The 19,770-nt window shown below is 45.1% G+C and overlaps 1 protein-coding gene across 3 annotated transcripts; it reads right to left on the reverse strand.

Moving 5' to 3' along the window:
• Nucleotides 1-869: 869 nt before the first annotated feature.
• On the reverse strand, nucleotides 870-19,078 carry LOC119440627 (lysosomal acid glucosylceramidase-like). 3 transcript variants are annotated; one of them, XM_049662074.1, is made up of 9 exons: nucleotides 18,750-19,078; nucleotides 17,560-17,724; nucleotides 16,505-16,638; nucleotides 14,810-14,982; nucleotides 13,207-13,450; nucleotides 11,297-11,521; nucleotides 7,504-7,667; nucleotides 6,578-6,716; nucleotides 870-2,420 (listed from the first exon to the last, which is right to left on the reverse strand). In XM_049662074.1, exons 1-9 carry the CDS (start codon nucleotides 18,958-18,960, stop codon nucleotides 2,379-2,381), a joined length of 1,497 nt encoding a protein of 498 aa, XP_049518031.1. In that variant the 5' UTR covers nucleotides 18,961-19,078; the 3' UTR covers nucleotides 870-2,378. The 3 variants fall into 3 exon arrangements, with proteins under 3 accessions (XP_049518031.1, XP_049518032.1, XP_049518033.1); XM_049662075.1 differs by lacking the exon at nucleotides 18,750-19,078 and adding an exon at nucleotides 18,136-18,294 and having other exon boundaries at nucleotides 871-2,420; XM_049662076.1 differs by lacking the exon at nucleotides 18,750-19,078 and adding an exon at nucleotides 18,482-18,611 and having other exon boundaries at nucleotides 872-2,420.
• Nucleotides 19,079-19,770: the final 692 nt, after the last annotated feature.

Below are 19,770 nucleotides of genomic sequence, written 5' to 3' on the forward strand. Positions count from 1 at the left end.
AATACACTGGCTCCAGGTATATAGAAGTCCACTCCATGTAGGAGCACCTTAAATGTCTTGAGCTCACTACATGTCTGAGCGCACACATGTGAGCACACGTCAGGACACCTCACTGCACCAAAAGTGTTCGCGTTTAAAACGGTCTTTTTCCCCTAGGTGACTAGACCAGGGAATCTGGTGACTGCGTCTCGGCCAATCCCAATCGTCGAACCGTTCGCAAAATTCCGCCCTTGACGTCGCACCGTTCCGCCGGACTCCATCTCCAATGTTGCGCGATCGCCCACGCATGCGACGCAGCCACGTGGCAATTTGGGAAGCTGAAGTGGACGCAGTTGCCACGGAAGTCCTCGACGTTGGCCCTTGCGTCATTTTGTGGGATCTCCGCGACGGTCAGCTTGCAGCAGCCCGGAATGCCTGGCCTTCACGGTTGTTACCACGTCAAGAGAATCCAGTGATTGTTGTCACCTTTGAAGGCTTCTTTGTTAATTGATCCATCAATAGTCGGCGCCGGGGCTCTGTCGGTGTCTGGCGGGTGCTGATGAAGGGGTTGCTTTGTGGGAAGCACCGAAGGAATGCCCATCGCCGTTTTGAGACGTAACACCGTGGTGTAGCAAGTCTGAGGCGCGTCCTTCAGGCTGACCTTTACAGCATTAGAAGGCTCACTTTTTCCATTTGTATTAATAACTGCTTGTCTCCTACTTAAATCCATATTCGACAGACCTGGTGCTCCCGATTGAAGTATGTTCTGACTCTCAATAAAAGTATACGTTCAGTCTACTAGTGCCAAAGCAGAGCGAACGCATTCCATTGAAGAGTCCGAGCAAAAATAATATTAAAAGAACATGGTAAATATAGGGAGAAGTCGCCATTCCTGCAAAATGAGTTGCCAGCACGCAGGTATACTTTTCTTGGTGTGGGAGGCGGCGGTGGCGGGTGTAGCCTATGGCGACCCGAGGCGAAATTGTAAAAAAAAAGAACCGAGTTTATATTTGCCTCTATTTTCACTGGCGCCAGGAGCTCGCACATAAAAAAAATTAAATTCTGGGTTTTACGTGCCAAAATCACGATCTGATTATGAGACACGTCGTATAGTGGGAGACTCCCGATTAATTTTGACCACCTGGAAATCTTTAACGTGCCCCCAATTCACGGGACATGGGCGTTTTTGCATATCGCTCCAATGGAAAGGCGGCCGCCGCGGCTGGGATTCGATCCCTCGTCCTCGTGCATCAGCGCATCACTACAGCCGCTAAGCCACCATGGCGGGTTTCGCACATTTTCCCTGCAACATTTGAGACATTTGTCTGACAGTTTGTTCATACACCTTCTTGAGTATCCTTATTGAAATACCAAAGATACTTTACACATATCTGTCACCAGTTACAAAGCAATATGCGGCTTGTAATTTAGCAGTGAACTTTTATATATCAAATAAATTAGTTCTATTCACTACCTCAAGATTCTCCCTTGGGTGTCCATATACCCAAGAAAAAAGTATATTGCTAGCTGATTCTGATTTGATTCAGTGTAAATTCTGCCCTGGCTACTGAGGTCATGTTGGCAATGATTGCAAGCAAAGTGTGTAAGCAAGCTACCGTTTGCTTATGCAGTGGTAATCCCTGAATCCCTGCTTTCAGCACACTAATCGACGCCAGTTAATCGCAACAGAAACTCCATCCATGGCTTTACACTGCCAACCCATGGCTTAATATCTAAGGGGCGCTGCTTCGCACACTATATTTCTCTCGACGCATACATATTTGTTCAATAATTCAAGTGAATGTAATGACGAACACATGTGTGGGAAGTCGTCCAACTGTATTGCTTTCAGTGCTAACGCGTTTCATTTTCCTCACTAAATACGCAGACAATCCAGGGCCGCGTTTTTCAAACACACAGGTCTGGTATACGCCGGGTAATTCATGCACCTTTCCAATCCTTGAATTCTTTCGAAATAATAAAAAACTAATCCATTTATCTCGGGCTGATATGTACACTGAGAACTAAGAAGAACCTAACTATAGCGATAGCAACATGCGCCGTTTCCGTTGGATCAATACTATAGTCCGCAACCAAACATCTTTTAAGCCGGGGTCGAGTCCATCCGAAACATATTTTTCAGCATTCTTTAATTCAATCCTAGACCTTCCGACACCATGTATGCTGGCACACCTGCTCTTCGGTTGAGATGAGTGGAAAACATTTGCTGTATAAAAACAACGAAAGAGCGAAGCAAACGCTTTGCATCCTGCCTTAAATGAATGGAATGTCATGCCAGTGGTACTGCATGATTGTCTAATATCGGGCGAAGGTTCTAAGGTTTCCAGATGAACGTTGTTATACAGCGTTTCTTGATGACCCTCTGAAAGCTGACACCGTTAATCATGTCTTTGATGTGCAGCGTGGTTTCGCTGTTGCCTCTGAAAGATAGAAAATAGAAGTTAGTACCTCATAAAGTACGTAAACTCTCATTGTAAAACAACCCTAATCAGACAGCAATGCGAATACACTGGGTATTTTTTTTTAATTTTAGCTGCTCCAAGTTCTTTAAAAATTGCCTGTGGCCGTTAGCACAATTATAACCTTTGATATAAATTACTCGGCCATCACTTCTACGAGAAATCAAAGTGCTCTAATTTCTTCTAAAAATGCTCTAAAATCCTTAACGCCTTAGAGTGGTTCCCACGTGCATGTTTATATGCGTTGAGAGCGGTCCATGGCTGCGGGATGGCTTTTAAGTGCGCTTTGTGGCTATGAAAACGTATTCGGAAAAGAGTCTCTGTCTGTCCAACGTATTGCATGCTGCAAATTGTGCACTCGAGCAGATAGACGACATTAGAACTGTCGCAGTCAAAATCCCCTCGTATGTTGAAACAGAAATAAGACAAGCTGCTTTTTGCGATTGAGATGGTGTTCATTTGCGGGCAAATTTTGCATCGTGGTTTATTTAAGGGTGCGCAGCCTCTGGGGGTTTCGCGCTTCATTTTAGAAGTTATGTCCTTACAATGTTTGCTACCCCTCTATATCCATACCGAGGAAGTTCCGGGATAACTTGCCGCATTTTGTCGCTTTGTAGTAATATGTCATGTTGTTTTCGATGAACTGGGGTTTATGTCAGGTGTTGAAGACAAATCTTTCAGGACAATATCAGTCTGTACATCTGATTGAGTAGGTTTGGTGCTGTTTATAAGCATGCTACTTTCTTGCTTCTTAGCATTCTCTATTGTATCGCCAATGAACGACGGTGGGTAATTCTGACTGGCTAAGGCAATGCGCAAATATTCGCAGCATGACGTAGTCTTCATCCCTTCTGCATATTTTCTTGAATCAAATAGCTTGTCTTTAAGGAATCGATGTTTTGCAATGTCTTACGTGGTTACTACTATTAAAGTTTAAGTACTGGTACGATATCTGTTGATTTCCTCCCAACTGACACGGCAAGATATTCGCCTCTACTTTTAAATTTACATCTAAAATGTTATTATAGAGGCTGACTATGTGTGAGTGAAGAAAATGTTCCGTTATGGGCTTATTCTATTCTCCCAGTTCCCAAAATTCTTCTTACGGGTCACATTAAAGGTAGAATCTGAATAAATAAAATTCGTTCTTTCATGGTTGAAATTAAGTCTTAAAAGTTCCCAAAAGTCAACCGACAAAGCAACACTCCTTTTCGTCGTCTGCCATCTCGCAAAGGAAAAAGAATTGCTTTCTGACCTTGCTACACTCTACAAAACACTTTTATTGTGTGACATTAAATGTATCACAAAAATATGGAATTCTTTACTTATTTGCGTTATATATTGGAAGTGGACAAGTGCGGATTGAATCGTGCGCAGCATGCCCCTGGTCTTCTCCCGTCCGGTACTTCCGGTACTAAGATCGCATGGCTGCCAGGTGAGCCAGGCAGATTAAGAAAGTCACACCGTACATAAAATCGGATCCTTTTCAAGATTGTTCGCGAGGAAATGTGCTACGCTAATCAAACGTAGTGCGCAGAAACGTAATAGCCAACTTTGTGGGTTCGGAGGTTGTCCTATATTCGCATCCAGGCGCCCGCCTACCTGAAGCGTACACATACACACCGTATGCCTCCGTTCAAACCGAGTCCCCGCACAAACATCCGCGGCCGTCAGAATCCCTCCTATATGTTTTGTTGTCGAACTGTACATGATTAAAGGAGTTGTTTCTGACTCGAGCTTCTGACAGGCCAGATTACCCATTATTTCACCGTATCGCCGTTAACCCTAACCGCCACTTAGGATGAATTCGCCCGCTTCCAGGAACAAAAAGTGTCAGTAATTACTTATCAGTAGACATTGGCGCTCAAGTGAAGACCAATCTTGAGCATTGCATATGTGAACACCCGTTGTTTTGTATGACTGGGGTGGCTATTTCATGTGAAGGGGCAAGTTGCAGTGGAGCTGCTTAGCGCAGTCATCAGCTCGGCGCTGTTAAGTATGTCTTTTACAGCGAAGCTTTTAAGGGCTCACTCTTCGATGGTCGCGTCCGGCAATAGAAAAAAAAAACTCTCATTGGCCATATGCTGTGTGCGCGAGTGAAAGCGCGTGAGGGCGAGGGACGCGCGCTTTCACGGAGAGCGAACGCATGGCGGAGAGCAAACGCGAATTCCCGGTGGAAGGGGAGCGGTGAGCGAGGAGGGCATGGAGGCACCCCAGACTCTGCATGTGCGTGCCAGCTCTCCCACTGCGGAGCATGCACGCAGCCCTGCCGGCCTCTGCCGCCGACTCTCTCTGGGCGCCAGGCGGTCGCGCGCACCGTATACCTTGAAAGCGATCTGCAACACGGCTCCAACCTTTGTATGCGCTGTGCTTTCGCCGCTCAGTTTCCGTCGAAGCGAGAGACCGCATGAACGTTCGCCCGTTGCAGCTGGCACGCTTGCTCGCGCCAGCGTTTTGACAGCGGTTGTGGGCGGTCACACAAACAACGCGCAGAACTGTTGTCGACAGCGGCGGCGTTTTGCCCGCGTTCACATCGAACGCGCGCGGCGTTGGTGACGTGTTTAAGAAGAACGTGCCAACCTTTTCCGTGCACCCTATGGCGGTTTACCGTAGCTACCATAAGGCCATGGTCCCCGTGATCACTAAATAAATGAAAACCACCGGATCATATATACTTCTCATTCTTTACTAGTTAAAATAACCGGTTACACCATCACATCTTACTACTTAGTCATAATTAGAAATGCATAATTCCCACCATAGTACCGCTTCGCTGGTCTTCCATCTCCACCCCAGTGGAAGGGCTGACAGTTTTTTTTTTTTTTTGTCTTTTTCTTTGCCACGCCATCCTCTTCAATTACCCGCAATTTCTGTTCCTTATGACCTCTCAACACTCTTCACCGACAAGATGAATTGAAAACGTGCTCAAGCCATGGCATGCAAGTCGCCAGAAAAATGGCAGTTCGCTTTCGTTCTATTTTTACACATTTCGTGGCTGTTTATTTCTCTTTGCTGTGAAGTAATGATCAGGAGCGAAAGCAACTCGCCCAAAAAGACAATCTAGCAGTTGACGGTTGCGCTTCAGCGTGCTGTTATCTCGCATATACACTCGACTGCCCTGCTTATGCTCTCCGCCAAACGTGCGTGCGTAATGTACGTGGCATATCCAACATCCGACAACCACATACCGGTGATTAACCCTTTGCTTACCATGCGGAAAATAGGTGTTTTTTTGTATGTTCCGGCAGATGTTTTTTCTTAAGAAACTACTGCACTCAATATTTAATGTAATACATAAACAGAAAGCCAAATGAATGCACTTTTCACGCATAAAATTTTATTAACAAGATTTATGTCATAAAAAATGCATAAATTGTTAAAATCAAGATTGTGCGATAAAATTGAACAAAGTTTGTAAAAGCACACTTGTATCTACTAAGAAAAATTGTTATGAAAATTATGGGATATGCAAAATGTATTGCCATCTATTAGGCACTATCTCCGAAAAAAATCAAAACTTTTCATTGAGCAGGTATTTCGCTACAAAAATTTAACTGCAAGCACTACAGTTGGGCATGCGGGCTGCGGCCGCCGATGTTCCGGGCTGGTTTGCGTCGTTGTCGCTTTCAGACTCAAAGTCCAACGAAAAGTCAGCGTCTTCTGACTCGCTGCTATTCGATGTATCGGTAATATCAGACGCAGAGGCAGCGAAATTGCGATATCTGCGATCTCCAGAAGCGCGCGCGCCGTTTTTGGAGCCGGAAATTTTTGCGTTCTGCTTTGACGATCGCCAAACTTCAGAGCGCGTTTAAAAATCACGGCCTCGCGAAAAAAAAAAGCGAACTGCCTAGAAAACTAAAATAAAGTTCTCCTCCTTCACGTCCGATAGCGCAGTATGTCCGTGAGCGGCGCGGAAGGTCTCCAAAGCGGCGTTTCAAACCATCGATAGAGAGCTAACCATGCCCAATGGGCGCGGTAAGGAAAGAGTTAACACTCTCATGGTCATCAACGTACGCCGGAATGCAACACAAATACCCGACTATTAAAATAACACGTGCAAGCCTAATAGAAAGTCTAAAAGTTTGTCCGGCTCTTGGACGGACAACGGCATTACTCACTTGTTTAGAACAATCACAGCGACTGCCGAATCCGGTCTCAAGAAGGCTGTGTGCTCCAGCTCGTTCCCAAAGAAGCCTCGGATGCCATTTTGCTCCAGGCTTCGAATCAATCCTGATACTGCCTCTCGGAATGAATTTGCTGCGGAGAACAGGAAATACTAATGTTGCACGAAGTGACTGCCATACTATAACATCATTGATATGTGTTTGTTGGGTGATTCCCGGATCTTACTCCGTTCCGACTTTCTGGCGCCTTCGCCACAGCACGCGAAACACTGGGAATAGTTTTTCAGCATTCGCGCTGCATACCGGAAAAGCGCTGTGCGATAGAAGGAGCCGGTCTCCGACACACATCTTTCATAAAAGCAGAGGCTCAACGATACACAGACAGCATACGCCCGATGACCATAGTGTCATCGGGCGTGTACATATTGACATATCGAGAGCTGCGCGAAAAATAAACAGGGCTCCGAGTGCTCGAAAAGAGGCAGTTCTTACCCAAAGTTGGACACAAACGCCAGATGTAAATCACGTGCCTCATTTAGTGTGTTTCACGGCTACGACCGCTCCAAAAAAGCATTTAACGTTCAATATTGCAGCCGCGCAGCGACAGCGGGATTTTTTGGAGTGTTTTGAATTATTTGTTTACTTTCTATGCAAGCTACAAATAAAATTTTGTGTGAGATTAGCTTTATGCCTAATCAGTAGCGTTGCCGCATGCGTAATTGTATGTAATGTTAGTTGAATCATGCGTCCGTTTTCTGTGGTTCCCTAAGAAACCTATCAACGAGGTTCAGTATTTATTATTATCATTTTTAAAAGAGAACAGAATAAAGTAATGCCGGGAAAGAAGGGATGAGTGGAAGGATGGAAGTGCGTGCTGAGTTATTCGCTTCTAGCTGCTACAAAAAATGGAAAAGGCATACCTGAAGTGGCCCATGGCATAATACATGGGCTGCTTGTAGAACTCTTCAGCAGTGGCATTCACAATAATGGGCGAGTCGACATAGTTTCCGACCCAAGTGGGCCCGCCTTCTGTGTTTAAAATGAGGTTCCAGTCCGTCCAACCAGCCACCCCGTGATTGAGGTCCTGCATGTACAAGAAATCAAAGCCCCTTTCTTTAAAAAATATGGTTGAATGCGAAACTTTCTCCCTTGAAAACTGAATCAAAGTCGAAAGCCAACGACCACGCAACGAACCCAAGAAATGCTGAGAGACCCGGTGCGATGCATATGTGATTTGATTGCTTGTTTAGGGTTGTATTTTCTGAACGTTGAAGTTGAATGAAGACACATTTCGTTAAGTTGGATGGCCTTTATTTTAGATCATGTAGCCGTTGATTACACGCACACACTCACACTTTCACAGACGACCCTACACTTGCACAGTATTGCCTTGTGATCGCTGTGACAGACGGTCAAAGGCTCTGCCGTTGCTGATACACGGGATCGGCCTTAAGGGCACGATCGCGCTCGCGCTTACGTTCGCGTACGGCAGCCTCTTCTGCCGTGCGCTGCACCCACGGCCTACCCATGGTGACGGCCAGGAATGCATTACGTGACGCGCGTAATGCAATGCAGATATGTATACAGTTCGTCTGGGTTCCGTGGCGTTCCGGTTCCCATTGTTCTTATGGGTACAACTGCGAATGCAAACTGTAGTGTTCTACGAAACGTATGTCGTACGCCGTTGTTCTATTGTGTGCGCAGATATTTCCATTGTGTAAGTTGGCGTTCCTGCAGTGCGTTTTCGGCGCTCACGGCGGAAGAATCAGTAAGACATAGAAAGCTTCGCTTTAAAAGTCAGTCTAATTGAAACAGACGCATCAGCCCGAGATGGCATTCCAAAATCCTGGACAGTAGCTTGACTGGTACCTATTTTTAAGCCTGGGAAAGGTATCGCTGAGCCAGATTACTACAGGACAGCCTTATTCACATCCTCCGCTGGAAAGCTTTCAAGGCCTGAACTGAATCGTTGGACAGAACACTTCCGTCACGCATGAATGGCTCTTGACGAAGAGTCTGCGCTCAAGATCGACCATGTGCTGTATCTAGAAAGCCAGATTGAGCACCACAGAGAAGCCTGTATTTGTGCACTTGCTGTTTTCGTCAACGTCATCATCGTCAGCCTATTTTATCTCTACTTCAAGACTCTACCACCGATTTCCAAGTTACCCCTGCGCTGGGCCTGTTGACACCACCTGCTGTCCTCGACAGCGCTTCCCTTCCCTTTGCGGCCATTCCGTAACTGTAATGATCCACCGGGCACCTGCCCTACGCAATATATGGCCTGCTGAACTTCATCTATTCCTCTTATATTCAACTTGAGCATCGGCTACGTCTCTTTGCTCTCTAATCCACGCCACTGTCTTCCTGCCTCTTAAGGTTACGCCTATCATTTTTCGTTCCATCGCTCGTTTCGCCTTGCTCGGCTTCTTAAGCTTCCTTATTTGCCGCCAAGTTTCTTCTCATATTTAAATACCAGTAGAAGGCAATGATTGTTCACTTTTATTTTAAAGGATAGGAGTGAGCTACCGGTCATTACTTAGTAGTGCCTGCCCTATGCTCTCCAACCCTATATCTTTAGGAGCGAAGCTCCTTAGGCTTTCACGATGTCCGTTGTCGCCGTCGTCGTCGTAGCTCCCCGTCGCGCACGTAGTGCGCATACCGACCGCGCACAGGTGTTGCGCTGCGCCGGCGTCGCTCCGAAACCCCTCTCCGAGCAAGCGCATGACGCCATGCGCAGAACTGTTCGCAGATCGCACGCAGCGCGCATACCGACCGCGCGAAGGTGTTGCGCCGGCGCCGTGCCGCTGTCGCTACACTTAGCACTGCAGTATGGAGGAGCGCGAATGTAAGCGCAAACGTCGTGACTATGATCCTACACTTCGCGAACGAGACGCGGCAGCCCAACGGCAACGCCGCGAAGCTAACCCCGACCTACCAGCATGAGAAGAAGCAGCACGCCGGCAACGGCAGCAAGACCCCGAAGCGAAAGCTTGAGCAGCAGCCGTAATCGTCCAAGGAGCTTCGGTCCATCATCAGCATTCACTTCGTGGATCGGCTGAAATTTTTATTATTTCGTCAGTTTTCTTCTCCTGATCAGGTTCCCCTTTAACTAATTGGCCTAGATAAACATGCTCTTGAATAGATTCTAGATATACTACCGCTACACAAATTCTACATTTTGGCATACATTCTTAAAGTCTATGACTGCATGCTGTAGATCGATAGCATCAGTGAGTTGGAAGACTAGGAATCACTGGTGCGCCTTGCGGTTTATGCACGAGTTCTTTTGTTACCATGTTATTTGCAGTGGCTTGGAATCGCTTGGATCGGCTTGAAAGTATTCTGAACAAGCACAGACGTATACCTCGCGGTGTTCCAAACGCCAGTGTTCTGTATCCCCGGGTGCTCTGTATTGCTTTCGCTGGCGTATGGAAAGCAATTGAAGTTATGCTGATATCTCTGTATGGGTGTCAAACTCTAAGCCCAGACGGTTAGCACGCCCAGCTCCAGGAGCAGTTTCGGCAATTCAGGCCCACTTGTCAAACCCTGGCCCCTCGATTTCCGCAGAAAAAAAATTGTTTTTCGTTTTTATTGGGATACGATGAACTTGCAGCTCAGCCTAAAGGGCCGCCCAATTAGACGTGCCGTCTGCGTGTGTTCGTGTGCAACATTCCATGTTCCTTGAAAGGCTGTCCATTTTGTGAAAGGATGTGCCCCATCGTCTCGCATTTTCACCGCACTGTAAACTCATAGACGAGCAGCCGAGGGCTTTCTGCTCGGGAGAGCGGTGTTAGGGCGGAGCAATGGACGATATGCGATATTGCGTAGGCAGGCTTTCTCACGCATCTAACTTGCCCAAACCAATATGAGCGTGTTCCCGATATAGCTTAACCCGAGGAACGCGTTTCGAAAGCATGGACGGTGCGGGGAACGCAGGGTGGCAGGAATGGTGTCACCAAGGCATTACGCGAAGTTTGTGGTATTGGTCCCTACCGGCGACAAGTTATCTTTTCGACCACTTTCATTTCTCTTTCCATAATTATTTTCTACATGTCAATTCCAACCATATATATATATATATATATATATATATATATATATATATATATAGAGAGAGAGAGAGAGAGAGAGAGAGAGAGAGCGCGACAAGTTAGCGATAAATGCGGGAGAACTGCGTTACATTACGTCGACTTAACGTAACGCAGTTCTCCCATATTTACTGCTAACTCGCCTCTGATGTTTTTTTTTAATTTTCTTGGCCCCCTTGACCTTCGGACCCGGAACTAAAAAAAGGAACGTTGATGTAGTACTAGAGTTGAATAAAAAATAGAAAAATAAGCCACGTTGTATTTTGGCACTGTTTCTAAAATTAATTAAGCTTAGTTTTCCTTCTTTTCTCCGTGTTTTTATTTTTCCTTATGTGCCTTCTTTCCCTCTTGCGAAGAAGATTTAGTTAAATGGAAACGTATATGGTTGCGTTCACGGGTTTCGTTCTCTCTTCTTCCTCTATATCTTCTGGGTGATCCGGAAAATTAAGTCAAATTGCGTTTCCTTTTTCTTTTTCTTTTTCTTACATTTCGTTCAGTTCACGCGATATTTCTCGCAGCTGTCGAGAGCATGTGTTTGGAACATAATTTGACAAGTCGCTTTCACAAGCTGTGATACTTCATGCAATGCTGAGTTTCTAGTTGTCGCTCAATAAGGCCTCACCTCGAGTATATCGCTGGCGTACTGCTCAGCGCGATCCCAGCTGCCAAGCTTGACTTTGCTCCTGGTCGTAATCTTGTATCCGGTGCAGGCTTCAGTGGCCAGGATAAACTTATCCGGGAAGGTCTCTTTCACTTCGTCCAGTACAGACGGGCCGATCAATTTGTTCATGTACCAGTGGACAGCAACTCCGTGTACGTACCTTGCTGCCTCATCATCACTTAGGACCTGCGTAAGGACTCATCTGTGACCTCTGAACAAGAAACAGGCTTCGCTGTTTTGTAATACTCGTATACACTTTTGCCTAATGTAATATTCCAGCGGAGCCGCGTAACACTAATCGTTTATCAAGCTTGTCTGGTAAATTATCAAATTTTCCGTATATGCGTCCGTATAAAAACCGAAGGCACAGAAGTCAGTATAAAAATGAGAGATGTGAAGCTATCGAACTGTTGTCAAATTACAGGGCATGTCTAAATGCACTTTTTTTTATTTAGAGTCATTTTGGCTCTTGAACGAAAAGTCGTACAGTGGTTATTTTTTAAAATTAATTGTGGCTAACGAGATGTTGGAACCCCTTTGGCATCGGCTACTTCTACAAAAACATTAAGAAAGACATTGCAGTGAAAAGAGATCTGCGATTAGATATCCGAGATTAAAAAGGGTTGCTCGTACTATAGTTGATCACACGTATTGACATTAATAAACTCTGTGGCGAAAATACTCGGACGAAGAGCGTGCACAACAGGTTGCCACCTTCAGCCCAACTCTGATTGTTGTGGCATACCAGAAACAGTGCACCAAGTCCTTTGCAAATGTTTGCCCACAGTACGCGCGCAAACTACATGCATTCGATGGTTCTTTATCTAAAATTGGCATTCGATCGCTTGTTGAAAACGTCTTACTGGGACTTTCGCCTGATTCTAAAAGCATTTTCAGCGCAGTTCGTCCATTACTTGCATTCCTGCAGAGCATAGGGCTTGACTCGCGGTTCAGAATATCGATTTGATAAACTATGTATTTGCGCCCTCTGCCCAAGTCGTCTTCCCTATAGTAACATGTTTCTCTTCCCCTTCCATTACCTCTGCGAAGAGCAGGAAGCTATAGAGGAGCTAACCTCAGGCCGACCTCTCTGCCATTCCTTAAATAAACTAGCTGTCTCTCACTGTCCGACCATGTCTTTTCCAACCATATTTTCTTCAGAACTTTAAGGTCCATGCTGACTCCTCTTCCTTTCCGCTACGAAACGAATTGATTCTTGTGAAATGACAATATTTATACAGACCCTTGTACTCAAAAGGGAAATATAGGTAAAGTACACATGCACCAGAAAGAAAGGATATGTTCTAGTCAATTTTCGCTTTCACTTATAAACGGGGAAAATTCAATTATTCATTTTTCGCATGTCGTATGACTAATCGTTCATCAAACTTGTCTGGTAAACTATCAAAATTTATTTGTATGCTTCGTATAACTCAAGTTACAGAAACAAAACGTGGAATACTTGCCATTTTATGAGTAAGCTATACATCGGGAGCTCAGACTGGAAGTAAGAGAGGGTAGGGTTTACGTGGCTGCGTAATACCGTCTCCATTACTAACTGCAGTAACTCAGTATTCTGGTCTATTTATGTCACAGATGTATGCCACATTTACTACGACGCTACAATCGCAACCTATGGGGTTTTGCCCGCTGTGTCATGCAATCACACTTGCGTTTAAGCAGAAGTGGCCATGTAATATGCTTAAGCAAAAGGGAAAGTTTTCACATTAACCGCTTGCAGAACTTATTAGCCAAACCTCGTCAACCTAAATTTAATTCATTTTTTAGTGCATTCTTTTTAGTGCATTTTAATGCATTCTTTTTCCTTAGGGTCAGAGCGTGAAGCTATCGGGACACCACATATTACTCACCACGTTAGCCCAGAACGGAAGGAAGAGACGATTGTCGTCGAAGATCATGACCTTCACTTTGCCCGCTCCATAGCCGGCATCTTCCAGAGCCGGCCCAAGATCGATCTTGACGAAGTCTCTCTGAGACCACGGCGTGAAACCGAGTGTCTGCCAGGGATAGAATGGAACAAATCCCGACGTCGGCTCGTTCTGTGTCGTCAGACCCCAGATGGGAACTCCCTGATCCTCGTACTCCTGCACGAACCTAGAAACATATGCCTTGATTAAGCAGCCGAGACGATGCATGTTTAGCACCAAAGAATAGCATTACGATTATTGCGGGGAAAAGGTGCGATGGCCTGGGCTGCCAGTTATATCTACCCGTCAGCCTATTGGCAAAGCAGTGCGGACACCATGATATCGTCATTGAACTAACTAAAACGAAAAAAATTGTATGAGAATAGTTGGTTAGATGTAGCGGTGCCCTGCTCAAGACAGATCATCATACGTGGTTAAGCAAACTTTCTAGAGTCGCTTTATGCACATATTTCGCTTTTCATAAAATTTTTAATACTTGCATTGCTGCTACTGTTGCTATCGTTGTTGTTATACAGTTGCTATATACTGTCACTGTTTTCGTTGCTAATGGCCTACCCCTATGCCTTCGCTACTTGCCATTAGACCAGTCAGAGGTCGGAGCAGAGCCTCCAGACATATTCGTCATGTTTATCGATATCACAACTTCAGCTGCTATAGAAAATACACACATGGTTTTAAGCTGCCTAGTTGCAAAATCTCGCCCAAATGACGCTCGGTAAACACATAAAACAGATCAAAATAATTATATGTGGCAGCTACGCCAGTATCTATGACACAGTCTTTTGATTGGCAAACTTACGATCAATCTATTAACTTAGCACAAAGTGCTTCCACGTGTTCAAGAACACAACTAAGTTGTAAGAACGCGTCGATTGTATATCCGACAACAAAAACTATGTCGGATACCATGCGCTTTACGCCGGCCGGTACTTGGGAAGTGTATATTTAAAAGAAGTGTCCCGAATGTAGGCGTAAGATTTCCACGATGAAGGTGAAATACAGGTTATTTACCATACTATTGCCTCTGCTCTCTTGAGATCTGCTGGCTGTGACTATTTTGATCTCTTTTTCTTTAAATTTTGTTTTGCCTGTGAATTCGTTCAATTTTGGCTGCTTAGGTGCTGCTTGCTACGTGTTGCTCTTGAAAAGACGGCGATAAAAATGTATCGGTCGTGTAAAAGAGGGTCAAGGTATCTAGCTGTAAGTACGGAAAGTCAAGGACACCCGCCGTGATGGCTTAACGGGTATGGTGTTGCGCACCTAAGCACGAGGTCGCGGGAAGAAATCCTGGCCGCAGTGGCCGCATTTCGATGAGGGCGAAGTGCAAAAACGCCCGTGTTCCGTGCATTGGGGGCACGTTAAGGATCCCCGGGGGTCAAAATTCATCCGGAGTCGCCCACTACGGCGTGCCTTGTAATCAAATCGTGGTTCTGGCACGTAAAACGCCAGCATTTCATTGAAGTCATGGACAACCATACATGGGAAATGGAAACAAAAAAGAAAGACTTTCACGCCCACGCCATACCTGACATGATAATTTGCCCAGGTCTTGTAGTAAGGCCCACCGGGTTTGCCCTTGAGGAAACCTAGACCCTCCAGCTTCTCATTGGTTTTCATCCATGCCGGACTACTCCAGGAACTTCCGAAGAACCAAACGAAGTCGCTCGAGACGGACATGGCCTTTTTGATGTAGGGGATCTGCGAAACAACGGCGGAAACTACAAGCTTTGCTGCTTTAAATGTATGCGGTGATGTCAAAATCGAGAAAGAACATTAGCCAGTCCGTTCTGTCACCTCAGTTAAGCTCATATTTCTTACCCCCATCACGTTCAGAGCTCCTTTGAGCAAACGATCTTTATCTTATAGCTAAAAGCGTCTCTTCACCCAATGCACTATCAAAAGCATTGAGCTTTGGGAGGATCTGGTCAGCCACCTTTGGTAATCAACACCTCGGGAAAGAGTATATTTGCGCCGCGTGCTCAACTGGATTTGTGGTTTCTGTGCTTTCGTACTTTCCATTGCGCCGTCATGGTCAGCAGCCATTCTCATGGGAACTGCGCAACTTTTACGCAGACCGTCGGCAAAGAAGACACACACAATACAACGGAGTGCATAAAAGTTGCGCTGTTTATTTCTTTAATGTATCTGTACCAAATCGCCCAAATATCTGCTCTTATGATGACGATGGCGTTGAAACGACACAACGCTTCGTGTCGCAAAGGCGGCTCTTGCTTATGTTGGATGTCAGTAAACGAAATGTCGGCGTCGACGTACTGTCGTCAACTTCAAAACGTCGTTGCCTGTGTAGTGCCGCTGTCGGCCCTGTCGTGTAGCGTTGAATGCAATCGGTGGACTTTTCACAGCATCGCAGAAGCGTTACAGAAGGTTGGAGCCGTCGATGAGAAGTCGGGGGAGGAACAGATGTCGCAGTAATTGAGTTGAAAGCTGCAGGGGTCACACCAAAGTCTGTGCATTTTATTAAATAATGTCCGTGTACAGCTAATGTTGGCATAATGCGGGATTGTGGCTGCTCCTTTTCGCTTAGCCAAACAAATACTTACCAAACATAGGCTGGCTCAAAAATTTATCACACCTTTAAAACAATATAAGGTCGGGAATGGCTTTAGACATAGTTCCAAGAAAGTTCGCACAAGCACACTGCACGTCACACCACATCACAGTTTGTCAATAAAAGTTGCAAGCCGTTCAGTGTATATCATAACACATACAATTTACGAAGCAATTCCTGACAGATTGTTAAAGAAACGGTAATTAGAACGCGCTCATGACTTCTCAGTCATCAAACAGAGGAAACTTACGTATCAGTGGGCAAAAATAGCGTACTAGATTGTTCGACCGCTGAAGAGATAGCGCCTTGCAAAAACCCCTGAGCAATTGCGCAGAAAGGATCTTAAACCGATCAGGGGAGGCAGTGTAACCTTGGAATATCGCCATCGTTTATATATACTTACGAATGTGTTAGAGTGCACGTGCTAAAGCGCAGTCGGATCCAGCGTCTCCTGATGAAGCCTATACTGCAACGTGGTATCAGAAACCAAGCTCTCTAGCCTCTTGTCTGAAGGCTTTCCCTCAGAACAAGAGTCACTTTGGCTATTTAGAGCGATTGAATTCAGTAGTCGTTCATTACTTTATTACTTATAGACCCTAGAAATAAAGAGGGTAGTTTATTCAGTTGGTTAGGGTGACTAGTTAGCGTTACCTTGAGATCGAAGTCTTCTGCGGCAAGGGTAAAGTTGTTCAACTCGAAGTCGTCGGGAGAGTCGTCGTACGTGTACTTGCGTACAGAGAAGTCAGTGCTAGCCAGCGGGATTCTGCCGATGTTGTATTCGATTCCTATCGCCCGTGGAAATGTCAGACACGGAACATTAGGTCGCAATGACATAATTTGTCTTCATCATAATCATCATAAAATGGTGCAGCTATTGCAATTTTCGTAAGTGGCAAGTCAGCTCCAGTAATGATGATGAAACAATCAGTCATAAGTACCAGTGGGCACACGCGATAACTTGCACATAGTTGAGTGGTATGTTGAATTGTATGGCGCAATGGCCAGTTATAGCCAAAGAGGGCCAATGCAGTAACTTGCACAAATCGTAGAATGGCACTGATAGGGTGAAACAAATGCGTTAGTCTGCCTATTATTAGTTCGAAAGGAAGGCTTGAGTATTTGGAACGCCAGGATATATAGTTCCGGATCATATCCGCCCCACCTCAACACTAGATTTTTTTTTCTTACTAGGGTCTAACATGCGCTACATAGGCCACTCACACCCAAAGGTTTCCCAGGAGCTATGACCTTCTGAAGCCTACGCAGATATTCTCATTTAGTTTTTTTAACGCTTGCCGTAGTCTCACAGCAACTATGCTGTTATTTGGCTGAGCCCGAAGTCAAAATATTTCATTACGGCCTTCGTGACCGAATTTTGATAAGGTAATGTGCAAACAGGCTGACCTACTTATGTCTGTGTTGGCGTTAAGAGGAAACGCGGTCGAAATCAGTGAGCGTGGTATTCACTAAGCTGTCGCACATAGACCACAAAGCAGCTTTGGGGCCTTAAAACCTAACAGTTAGCCGCTAGGCACTTCTGAGTGGCAGATTCGGCGGCGGAGAAAAGGACATGCATTTTTTTTTACTGCGATGAAGGACGTTTCGGATTATGAATTGATCTAATGGTTACTTTAATTTTGGGGGGAATGGCAGGTGAAATTCGTACTCTGCCAATATCTTTTGAGCGAACATGTCACGCAACGTACCTTCCTTGGAGTAGTAGGACATCAAGATATCATCTCGCATGTTGCTTGGTAGAGAGTTCAGGTTTATTCCGACGGAGTCAGTAAACGCACCTCCGAAACCAAGCACACTCTGGTATTTCTTTGAAGGGTTGATAACAAGCACCTTTGCGTCGTCATCTGTAGTGTCTGTCAAAGTATAAAAGAAAAATAATGAATTCCGTTATGGTCCTTGTTTGTCTCCCCCAGCTTGCCTCCAAATTGTTCCTACGAGTGTTAAGTGCAGATTGTTTTAGTGCGATAGCAATTATATATGGAAAATCCAAGCAAACTTATGCCGTCGTCATAGGCGTCGAAGTGGGCTCCACATATATTTAGGTATATGTATGCCATGTGGTCACCCATGCCGTACGTGCGGGTTATATTGCTACACTAATCGGTCACCAAATTTGCTCGAGACTAAAAGTTCGACAAAAGTTCGAGACTAAATTATTCCTCAGAAGTTTAAGAATGGCAGCCCACAAACAAATGTGATGAAACATAACATTCACAGCGCATGCTGTGAATATTAAACGTGCAAAGCAATATCAGTGCTCAAACCTGAAAGTGATGTAATTTTACTGGCGCGGCTCTTTACGGGCAGCATAGTGGAGCGTATGCGATGTCATTGCAGGCCCTACACGGCGTGTTAAAGCTTTTCAGGGTGCCGGAAACTTTGACGCACCCTCGTATAGTTATAACACAGTCTGAAAAGTTCAAGCGCAAAGCTAAACTTTGGTATCGGAGTCATTGCTTTCGCCCTACAACCGAAACGGCCAATTGTTTTTTAGATTTAAGCCCACATTTATATTTAAGCACACAGCCATTTTAGCTCTATATGTGCGCTACTTATGCCAGGCATATTGAGTAACATGATATCATGCTTCAACGTATATCGATCTTTTACCAGGTTAAAATACCTCTTCTGTGGCTGTGTATACTGTCTAGACAGTTCGAAAGAAAATAAAACAAGACGTTGTTCTTTCTAAAGACGAGGGAATTACAGCGGGAGCACAAAAGCAGAATTTGCAGGTCCGAACAGGCACATGTGGGAAATGATAGGTCGATAAATAAGGTCAGGTCACGCACGTGCTTCAGGCGATTGCAAAACAATGTGAATAAAGAAGGGAGTGAACGCGTACAGGACAATGTGGCCGGGAAAATCCTGAGCTCACCCGTTGTTTCGTTGAATGCCGTGGCAGTCTTGGCTAACCTCAGGCCAGGCTTTGCTGCTCTCGAACACAACCGCTGCTCCACTCGGCAGATCGCCGATGTCGCCGACGAAGTCGCACTGTTTAGAGCTGCAGACGCACACGAAACTGCCCCAGCCATAGTCTCTCGGCTGGCAATCCGGTGCTGCGGCTTTGGGTTTGAAAACGAAACCATTGCGAGTTAACAGAACGATGGTAATTCAGTCAAGCCAGATGTGCTCGAAACGTATAACGAGAACATTAATACAGGCGAACATTATATACAGAACCGAACATTATATGCAGGCGCGAACATTAACAGTAGGTTCTTGTCATGTGAATTCCCGGTACCAGGTAAATATTCTTTCTTTTAGCGAAACCGTCAAGTAGTGAATATTTTTGTTGTTGTTTTACTTATGGCTACAGTGAATACTTTCACCATTATCGGCTTATTGTTTTTGCATTACGCCAGCTGCTGCTTTATTTAAGAAAAGAAGAAATGCCAGGGAGTTTTTTTTTTTTTGCGCTTGTTCTGACCCAATATTTCAACAGAACTCTCAGCGAGCGCCAACCTGTCCTTTTCTCATAATGAACCCCTTAGTTTCAAAGAGAGTGGGGTTAATGAATGCCCTCCAGAAGAGGAGTTGAATTGACGCGACGCACACCTCACCACTTCACAAATACCAGGGAAATATTCAGTGACAAGATGACTCCTTTGAAATTGAATGCTCGTAATATAATTATTAACAGATAAATAAATTGAGTTTCTTGCTGTGACTCTAAGCATTGAATTGTATGCGTGGTGAAATGCCACGAGTGCTTTTTTGTTTCTATTCTTGTTGCCATCTTACGTTTAAAATTACATTATTGGGTTTGACGTGCCATAACCACAAGATTATTATAATGCACGCCGTAGTAGGACACTCCAGATTAGTTTTGACCTCTTGGAGTTATTTAACACGCAACTAAATCTAAGTGGTCAAACTTAATCTGGAGTGTCCCACTA

Source organism: Dermacentor silvarum, chromosome 2, assembly GCF_013339745.2.
Source record: "Dermacentor silvarum isolate Dsil-2018 chromosome 2, BIME_Dsil_1.4, whole genome shotgun sequence".
Classification (NCBI taxonomy): Eukaryota; Metazoa; Arthropoda; class Arachnida; order Ixodida; family Ixodidae; genus Dermacentor; species Dermacentor silvarum.

Coding starts and splice junctions, on each gene's coding strand:
- LOC119440627 (XM_049662074.1), bottom strand. CDS start 18,960: ATGGTTTCGTTTTCAAACCCAAAGCCGCAGCACCGGATTGCCAGCCGA. Junction 17,725..18,749: donor GGCATTCAACGAAACAACGG/GTGAGCTCAGGA, acceptor ATACTTTGACAG/ACACTACAGATGACGACGCA. Junction 11,522..13,206: donor TTCCGTTCTGGGCTAACGTG/GTGAGTAATATG, acceptor GTCCTTACGCAG/GTCCTAAGTGATGATGAGGC.